This window comes from Pogoniulus pusillus, chromosome Z (genome assembly GCF_015220805.1).
Source record: "Pogoniulus pusillus isolate bPogPus1 chromosome Z, bPogPus1.pri, whole genome shotgun sequence".
In the NCBI taxonomy this organism is placed as follows: Eukaryota; Metazoa; Chordata; class Aves; order Piciformes; family Lybiidae; genus Pogoniulus; species Pogoniulus pusillus.
In genome coordinates, this window is record NC_087309.1 from 70,142,616 (window position 1) to 70,152,822 (window position 10,207).

A 10,207-nucleotide genomic window follows, 5' to 3' on the forward strand; every position below is an offset into this window, starting at 1 on the left:
CAGTCTTAGTAGTTTGGAAACAATAAACTATCTGCCCTCTCAATCCTGCTCTAGAAAAAAAAATGCAGCATATTTGACTGTACTATTCACCTTTCTTACTGTTGCTGAATAAAAATGTAATTGTTTACCAGTTTTGTTTTTTTTTAAAGGAGTCTTACAGTTTCTGAATTACAATCATATTTAATTTTGTTTTAGGATTTTTACTGTCGTCTCCCTGACAAAGTCACCAAATTACTGAGAAAGACAAACTGGCTGTTTTGTTTTGTTTTGTTTTGTTGCTGTTGCTCTTTTTTCCCCTCTGAAATTGCTGAAGCTGTTATGAGCAGAGTGGAGGGCCATTTTTTCAGCCTTGCAAAGCTACCTGGTGTTTGAAATGCTGAAGAGGAAACTACGTTTTTGCCACAACTCATGCTTCAGGCTGGTTTTGGGTCTAACTCTTATTTTAGTAATCATCTCGGTTTTGAAAGTTAACCAGAAACAAGACTTCTTAAACCGGAGACATCTAGAGCTGACAGAAGAAGATCCTATTAGCAATGTTAACTGCACCAAGATTATAGAGGGCGATATAGAAGAAATTCAAAAAGCAAAGCTTGAGGCATTGTTGGTGTCGTTTAAGAAGCGCCCCAGACTGACAACAAATGATTATATTAACATGACAGCAGACTGTGCCTCCTTCACCAAGACTAGGAAATACATTATGGAACCTCTTAGCCATGAAGAAGCAGAATTTCCAATTGCTTACTCAATAGTGGTTTATCACAAAATCGAGATGCTTGACAGACTTCTAAGATCAATCTACGCCCCTCAGAATTTTTACTGCATTCACGTTGACAAAAAGTCTCCAGAATCTTTTTTTGCTGCTGTAAAGGGAATAGTCTCATGCTTTGATAATGTCTTTATTTCCAGCCAGTTAGAGAGTGTTGTGTATGCTTCATGGAGCAGGGTGCAGGCAGACATTAACTGCATGAAAGATCTCTACAGAAGAAGTTCTAACTGGAAATACCTAATAAACCTCTGTGGCATGGACTTTCCCATAAAGACCAACCAGGAAATCGTAGAGAAATTAAAAGCCCTTAAAGGTGTAAACAGTCTGGAAAGTGAAAAAATGCCTATTTACAAAGAAGTGAGGTGGAAAAAACACCATGAGATTATTGATGGTAAAATAAAGAATACAGGCATAGACAAACAACTGCCACCTCTCAGTACTCCGATTTTTTCTGGTAGTGCCTATTTTGTAGTTGGCAGAAGATTTGTAGAATACATATTAGAAAACAGCAAAATACTTAAGTTCATTGAGTGGGCAAAAGACACCTATAGCCCTGATGAGTACCTGTGGGCAACACTTCAGAGAATCCCCGAAGTACCAGGTGCAGTTCCTTCTAGTAACAAGTACGATGTTTCTGACATGAATGCACTGGCCAGGTTTGTCAAGTGGCAGTATTTTGAAGGTGACATGTCCAAAGGTGCACCCTACCCACCATGCAGTGGAGTTCATGTTCGCTCTGTCTGTGTTTTTGGGGTAGGAGACCTGAACTGGATGCTACGAAACCACCACTTATTTGCTAACAAGTTTGACACTGATGTTGACCCTTTTGCAGTGAAGTGTTTGGAAGAGTATTTGCGGCACAAAGCTTTGTACCTGCGAAAGAACTGACCTGCTGCATGCTCCTGTTACAAAACATATACAAACAGCATACAGATATGTACTTTAAACCACCGGTGGTGATGAGGCTGACAATGGATACAGTGGTTCTCACCATACTGGTATGCTGGTGACAACGCTCTCCCTGCCTTGTCCACAGACAAGGGGGAGAGAAGACATGTCTCAAGTGAAGATGGGGATACTTTGCATTGCATACTGAAGCCTGGAATTTCAGATGCAAAACAGAAGACAGCAATTTTTGAAAGGCTGACTATTTGGAGTATTTATTAACTAAAAGGTGCAATTGACAAACTTACTTTGGCTAAGCTATTTGTTTTAAGGCTTGGAAAATGCATGTTGTCCGTGGTTACTCCTCATTTTTTCCTCCATGTAGATTATGCTGACTGGAAAGAAAAGATCAAGAGGGATTGGGAGTGGGGAAGGAATTAAAGCTGCTGAGTACTTTGTACCAAGTACTGAAAGATCTCAGGAAAACAACATTAGAATTGATCTGAAAACCATATGAAAGGGAATATGCCGACACCAGCTGTCATAATTTAACTTGAATCTGATTGCTGTAGTTCTGTAATGTTCTTAATCCTTCTGAAAATTTAATCATCAGCATGGAGTACCAGGGACTTGAGTTTAATTTTTTGTAGCCTTATCTTGCTTTTTTATTCTTAAACTCCCCTGATAATGTGACATAAAGTTTATACACTAGTTGGTAATTACATGTTCTCAGGGAAACTTCAGTTTTGTGCCTGACTAGAATTACAGTTGTAATTTCACACTTCTTGCTGTATCAGGGATCTTGCTTTTTGATCCAAAATGGCTCAAGTTTCTCAGAAACCTTGAAAGAACTGCAATAGTGTGTAAATGTCACTGATGAAAATGCTGGTTTCTTCTTTCTGTAAAGTTCAGCTTGCATTCCATATTCTTTTAATGTTGAGCATGCAAAAGGGAAGTTAGTTTTTTAAATTGTATTACCCCCTTCTGCAATTAAAATCCTTCTAAAAGCACCACCAAAAAAGCCTAATGATGAAAACCTGAAGTGTTTTTTTTCTGACACACACAGCTGAAGGCAAGTCCTACCTTTCCACATTTGCTCATTCATTCACATGTCTGTGCTTGTTTAGATTCCACTGCTGCAGCTCATTTATGTCCTTTTTTTAAAAAAAAAATATTTCTGGGACAAGGGAAAGGAGGAAATCTGTATGAGTTTTGTTATGGGTTAGGTCCTTGCTTAGTTTGGCTGCTGCAGTGTGGCACAGAAGCACGGTGAAGGATAGTATTTCTTTCCATATCAATATAGATTTGTAATGCATAGTTGCTGCCAAGTGTCTCATCTAGCTGCTCAGATGACAGTGGAATTCATTACAGGCACTACTAAATGGAAAAAGAGACTAAATCTGTATTTATTGAACTGTTGCTGTGATGGCAGCCTATGCTTCTTACAAAGGTATTTTGTCATTAATTTTCTCATAAGGTGTGTCCCAGTACTTAGACATTAACGTAACAAACTGTTTGCTGTTGGTCATGAAAACAGCTAGGGAGCAAGTGATTTAATCTGTAATAGGGACTATTCTTGCCAATCCTCACCTTCAAAACCACTCGAAAGCTGTTTAGGGAATCTTCAAAGGCTCTCACATGATGCATAAGTAGGTAATGAAAGCCTGTGAGCTGAGGCAGTGGTGGGAAATACCCTGTTTTCTCCACCCTTTGGCTTTTCTACAAGAATGCTTTTGTTGGCAGTTGAGCCCTACCACCTTTGCACAGGTTACAAGAAGGTGTAATTCCATACAGTACTGGGAAATTCCAGGAAGTCCTGCTGTATTTTCAGTAGAAAAGAAGGTGAGAGTTTAGGTTTTGTTTTTGTTTTGAGGGTTGTTGTTTTTTAAAGGATTTTTAGCTGAAGACCAGCAGCATGGACAGCTGATAGGAGACCAGAACTGCTAGTTCAAAGAGACAGAAAGATAATGAAGTACTCTGCACCGGGTGAACTGCTGATTCAGTTGTTTGAAATCTACTAGACAGCTGCAGCACCAACCCCTTTACCTATTCCAGCCTGCTTTGTACTTACGCATTCGAATAACTCAATTAACGCCTGTCTGTATCTCTGTGTAATGACATGGCTTCTGCAGAGAGATAGTGAAGATGGTACTTGACTGCGTGCTACAAAAGTCAGAGAGAGTCAAGAGAGAACTTGTGTACACTCACTGTGTGTTCTGTAGAGAAGGAAAAATAGGAGAAGATTGCTGTTTGTTGCGCATTCTTCATGAAATAACATACATTAGTGTTGTGTTGAATCTAAGAATCTTGGGCAAAACAAGTGTTACCCTTCAGTCAAGCAATTTAGTGGTGCCAACAAAACTTGGTGTAACATCTAGATTATATCCCTTGATGACATCAGCAGTTGTTTTTTCATAACTTGTCTAGGTGATCAGAAGACTGGGATAGAAGTGTAGCACCAGGCTGAGTGAATGTTAAAGAAATGTGCTTCACTAACACTGCAGCAGCAAGTTTATCTTGAAGCTGTGCTAAAAATGCTGGACTCTGGACCAGAGAAAAGTTGAAACCATAGTGATTATACAACCCTGTGACCATTCGTTCTGAATATAGTGGTACTCTAACACAAGAAAACTGCTGGTTTCTCTGAACACCTTTAGATTCCCTCTAAGGAAAAAAGGCAACACAGAAAACTTCACTAGAACTGGACTTGGAAGCTGGATAGAGCAGTTAAAATTGAAGCCATGATGGTGGCTTCAACTGTAATGCTGCCCCAGGCACTCAGAAAGTACCTGCGTTTTCCAGTTCTTCCTGCATTTTGCCAGCTTGCACCAGCCCTTGCACTGCTACCTTGTCCTTTGCCAGATAGGAAGGAAATAGGTTTGCATTCTGCCTACTCAGTAACGTTTTTGTCTTTTCTTCCTATTTAAAGCTGGTCCAGCTCCTCAGTCTAGCTCACCAGTGCTCAGAAGGAATGAGTAGCCAGTGAAACTGTTGTTGAGGTAACCTGTATGACATTCAAAATGCCCTACCTTGTCATTTTCCATAGCAGGATTTTCCAAAAGAGCTCAGTGCATTGGAGGCACTGCTTCTAGCTGAGTGCCCACTTGCACAGTGCGTTGGAGGCACTGCTTCTAGCTGAGTGCCCGCTTGCACGGTGCGTTGGAGGCACTGCTTCTAGCTGAGTGCCCACTTGCACAGTGCGTTGGAGGCACTGCTTCTAGCTGAGTGCCCGCTTGCACAGTGCATTGGAGGCACTGCTTCTAGCTGAGTGCCCGCTTGCACGGTGCGTTGGAGGCACTGCTTCTAGCTGAGTGCCCACTTGCACGGTGCGTTGGAGGCACTGCTTCTAGCTGAGTGCCCACTTGCACAGTGCGTTGGAGGCACTGCTTCTAGCTGAGTGCCCGCTTGCACAGTGCATTGGAGGCACTGCTTCTAGCTGAGTGCCCGCTTGCACGGTGCGTTGGAGGCACTGCTTCTAGCTGAGTGCCCACTTGCACAGTGCATTGGAGGCACTGCTTCTAGCTGAGTGCCCACTTGCACGGTGCGTTGGAGGCACTGCTTCTAGCTGAGTGCCCACTTGCACGGTGCATTGGAGGCACTGCTTCTAGCTGAGTGCCCACTTGCACGGTGCGTTGGAGGCACTGCTTCTAGCTGAGTGCCCACTTGCACGGTGCGTTGGAGGCACTGCTTCTAGCTGAGTGCCCACTTGCACGGTGCGTTGGAGGCACTGCTTCTAGCTGAGTGCCCACTTGCACGGTGCGTTGGAGGCACTGCTTCTAGCTGAGTGCCCACTTGCACGGTGCGTTGGAGGCACTGCTTCTAGCTGAGTGCCCACTTGCACGGTGCGTTGGAGGCACTGCTTCTAGCTGAGTGCCCGCTTGCACAGTGCGTTGGAGGCACTGCTTCTAGCTGAGTGCCCACTTGCACGGTGCGTTGGAGGCACTGCTTCTAGCTGAGTGCCCACTTGCACAGTGCATTGGAGGCACTGCTTCTAGCTGAGTGCCCACTTGCACATAAGCATTTTGAATGGTCCTAATAAGAAGAATTTGTTTGATTTACTGACAGTAACTGTAGTAACTACACACACTGTATGACTAAGAGTCACCAGGCTGAAAGCTTTTAAGCTTAAAGGCAGGTTTGACCCTAAAAACCTAATACTTTTGCTTTCATCTTCTTCCTGCGTTTGGTTTGGTTTGACAGGAAACATACTTGTCTCTCACTGCTTCCTATCTAGCAGAACAGAAAATGACAGGAAACCTTCAAGATACACATTGTGGTTATCATTAAGGTCACCAGCCAGATCACTGTTATTTGGTGTTTACAAGGGGCCTAAGAGTTAAAAATTGACCTGGGTTATAACATGAATACATTTGAAGGTAAAAATGAAAAAAGAAGCCATCTGCTCCAACATACTTGTACTATGCTAAGGAAGTCATAATCCTTTTTCTCCAGTTTCAGTGCTATTGCTAGCTCTGAATGGCTGTGGCCCTCGTTAAAAATAATAAACATGATTTAAGTTCTGTTGTAGACTTCCCCATTTTCATCTATAGCTTCTTTTATTCTTGAAAATTTTAGTGGTGGACTTTTTAAAGTCACAGAATATGTGAAAGAGCTAATATAGTGAGTACCTCTTCAGTCAATTACAGTGTGACAAAATGTGCTGCATAAAATGGCTTCCCAATTCCAATTAGCAGCACCATTCATCCTGAGTTTAAGATTCAGTAAGCTAGAAGATCAGTTTCCATAGTTTTCAAGTCTTTTCTTTGCACTAGGGCAGCTTCCTTGTTGCGCTTTTAATGCTCCAGACTGCAGCGTGGTAAATTAACAGTAAACAACTTCCGATAGGTAATGAGCACTCCAGTTGCCTTGGACAGCAGACATGAAAAAGCAAAATGCCCTTTAGGTTATGTTCTTTATTCCAAATCAAGTGTCCTGTCCCACCCAGCTTTTTTGCTCCCTTTCCCCCCACTCCCTTTACTAATCTTCTTCCAACTCTTTCCCCCCTATCCCCTGCTTCCTTCCCCTTTCCTCCTCTTTCCCCCATCCTCCCCAACTTTTTTCTCTCTGTTTCTTCCCCCTGACAGCCACTAACCTCACAGAGATCTTTTGTATTTTCATTATGCTCTCCTTTATTTGCCTTGCTTTATATTGCCTTATCTTCAGACAAGAAAATATGTTGCTCAGAGCCTTCATTTAAATTCTTTGGCTCTAAAGCTGAGCATTGTTGTTGGACTCATACATGGTTGGATTCTTATAGGATCTGCCAGTATTTCTTTATCTGTCTTCTGTAGCTATACTAGAGCTTGACAAGAAAAACTTCACAGCACAACTAAATCCTTGGTCGAACTAACTGTTTTCCTCCAAAGGACTACATTGTGTAGAAAAGAACCAGGTGATCTAGAAAAATATTCAGCTGAGAAAAACGTGTCAGGGAGAGCCCTGAGCAGATGCCACCTGTTAAAATTTATGATGCACCTGTTAAAATCCTCCAAATCAGGATGCTTGAAGTGTTTCTGACACTTACTGGCCTAACTGAAAAATAAGTTCCTCTTTGAATTTGGGAAGCCAGGCCCGTTGGGAAATCCAGTAATATACAGACAATGATCTTCTACTTTGTGCCATAAAATCATATCAATCTTACTTTTTTTTTTTTAAATTTTTATTTTTCAGGAACTTGACACTATCTTAATTCTCTCATAGAATCATAGAATGTCAGGAACTGGAAGAGACCTCAAAAGATCATCTGGTCCAGCCCCCCTGCCAGAGCAGGATCACCTAGAGAAGGTCACACTGGAATCATAGAATCAACCAGGTTGGAAGAGACCTCCAAGTCATTTTAACAAGCAGCATTTCAGAAGTCCTTTAGCAGAAAGTGCCTAGTTACTAAAGCCACCACTAACTTTAATGAAATCAGTTTGTCTATGTGACAGCCCCTTACCACTGCTGCTTTCAACCAGTTGGCCTTTGCTGTGTAGGAGGGTGAGGAGCAGAAATGCTTACAATGCTTTTACCAGCTGGTGTGTGATAGGAAAAGCGAGAGTTGTGGCTTAGTATTGATAGTTATGGGTGAGTCTTTAGTACATTTTGGCACCATCTGTGAGAACTGAGTTAATGGTGCTGGAAAGGAAGATTTCCTGGTGTTTATGTGAGGGGATTATAGTATAAAATATATACACATCGCCTGTCTATAGGTAATGCTCACAATCCTGTTTAATAGCAGACCGAAGTTAATTAAGCATGTTGCTTGTGCCAGGCAGTTAAACTTTTAATTACCCCTTTGAATCATTAGATTATTAGGATGGTGTTGTAAAATCTACTCCTCGATGACTGAAATGCTGTCACCCTTAGCTTTCCATAAATCTCAGTCACTCTTCGTGCCTTTTCAAGTTTAAGGCATACAGGTCCTTCTGCAAAAATCAGCAAGCCTCTTGCTTATGACACACCAACTCCTGCTGGGCAGGCCAGGTGCCTTCCTGTCTGCATCACTCGTGAGCCCAAATGAAACCAGTGGGTTAATTTATTCTGGATAAAGCAGTGCTGTTTTAGCTGTCTGCCTGGCGTGTCTGTGCTGGGCATGCAGAGCAAAGAGATGCCATTAAGAAGTAACTTATCACACACTTCTATGCCTTACAGCCTGATGCATTCATGTCCTACTGCTAAAGGGAGACCAAAGTGTAGAGGGGACCTGCCTTTACCCCACAGCAAACCCAGATCAACCAACTCTGGGGCAGCAAGACCAAAGTCATTTATTCTGTTTCTCCGCATGTGGCCACGAGCGTGGCGCTGAGCTAAGCACTGAACAGCTGTTGCCTGTGAGGTACATAAATCCTTAAAAACAATCAGACAGCAATGAAACTTAAAAGAGTTCAGGAAAAATAAATACCCACCTCACACTACTAATGCACATCTTAATTAAGGGCTTCTGCTAAGAGGTGAAATGCAAAGATCACACACACATTTCCCTCCCTCTCTTCTTCTCTACCAAATGTGATTTGAATTGATGTCATGCCAGGAAACTCAGCAAACAGGATATTTAGAAACTGAGATAATGCTCTTACTTCCACGCCTGGCCCCTAGAGCAACTGACCACTGGACAGCTTTTGTTCTCTTCAAATGACCAAAACCAGAAGGGCCACAGAGAAATTCCATTTTGTTTTCACAGGAACTAGTCAGATCATAGAATCAACCAGGTTGGAAGAGACCTCCCAGATCATCCAGTCCAACCTATCCCCCAGCTCTGTCCAATCAACTAGATCATGGCACTAAATGCCTCATCCAGTCTTGAACACTTCCAGAGAGAGCGACTCCACCACCTCCCTGGGCAGCCCATTCCAATGCCAATCACTTTCTCTGGCAAGAACTTCCTCCTAACATCCATCCTAGACCTCCCCTGGCACAACTCAATTCCAGAGAGATGTTGAGGTGCTGGAACGTGTCCAGAGAAGGGCAACAAAGCTGGTGAAGGGCCTGGAACACAAACCCTATGAGGAGAGGCTGAGGGAGCTGGGGTTGTTTAGCCTGGAGAAGAGGAGGCTCAGGGGTGACCTCATTGCTGTCTACAACTAACTGAAGGGAGGTTGTAGCCAGGTGGGGGTTGGTCTCTTCTCCCAGGCAACCAACAACAGAACAAGGGGACACAGTCTCAAGTTGTGGTGGGACTGGATGTTAGGAGTAAGTTCTTGCCAGAGAGAGTGATTTCCCATTGGAATGGGCTGCCCAGGGAGGTGGTGGAGGCACCGTCCCTGTAGGTGTTCAAGAAAAGACTTGATGAGGCAATTAGTGCCATGGTCTAGTTGATTGGATAGGGCTGGGGAATAGGTTGGACTGGATGATCTTGGAGGTCTCTTCCAACCTGGTTGATTCTATGATTCTAGAAAGAGGGGTGACATCTGGAAGAAACACCAACAGAGCTTGCCAAAGTACAAGTAGATGTTTGGTTTCAGTAAAAGTGTTTTCGCATGGGGTTATATATCCTACTCATGGCAAAAGTTGGTCCTGAAGGCTGTCTTCTCTTTTGCTAGCTTCCCATCTGCTAGGTCCCAGTGCTATCTTGACTGAAAATACAGTGCAAGTCTCCCTTACCTGTGTATATGGGCAGGAGAGCCCTTTGGTGGATTACCCATCCAGTTTTATAGAATCATAGAATTATTTTGGTTGGAAAAGATCTTTAAGATTATCACATCCAACAGTTAACCCAGAGCTGCCAAGTCGACACTAAACTGTGTCCCTCAGCACCACACATGTTTTAAATACCTGCAGGGATTGTAACTCCACCATTTCCCTGGGTAGCCTGTTTCAGTGTTCAACAACCCTTCTGGTGAAGAATGTAAAGTCCAACCTAAACCTTACTGTTGTGCAGTCTGTGCTTAATCTAAAAATCTTTCTGATTTTCATATTCAGATTCACAGGGCAAATAAATGAGGTTTATTTCAGCAGCTGAAATCATAGAATCAACCAGGTTGGAAAAGACCTCCAAGATCATCCAGTCCAACCTATCACCCAGTCCCTTCCAGTCATCTAGACCATGGAACTAACTGCCTCATCCAGTTTTTTCTT

General features: G+C 42.9%; 1 protein-coding gene across 1 annotated transcript; it reads left to right on the plus strand.

The window, feature by feature from the left end:
• Positions 1 to 293: 293 nt before the first annotated feature.
• GCNT1 (glucosaminyl (N-acetyl) transferase 1) lies at positions 294 to 2,678 on the plus strand. Its single transcript, XM_064176548.1, has one exon. It carries the CDS (start codon positions 374 to 376, stop codon positions 1,652 to 1,654), a length of 1,281 nt encoding a protein of 426 aa, XP_064032618.1. The 5' UTR covers positions 294 to 373; the 3' UTR covers positions 1,655 to 2,678.
• Positions 2,679 to 10,207: the final 7,529 nt, after the last annotated feature.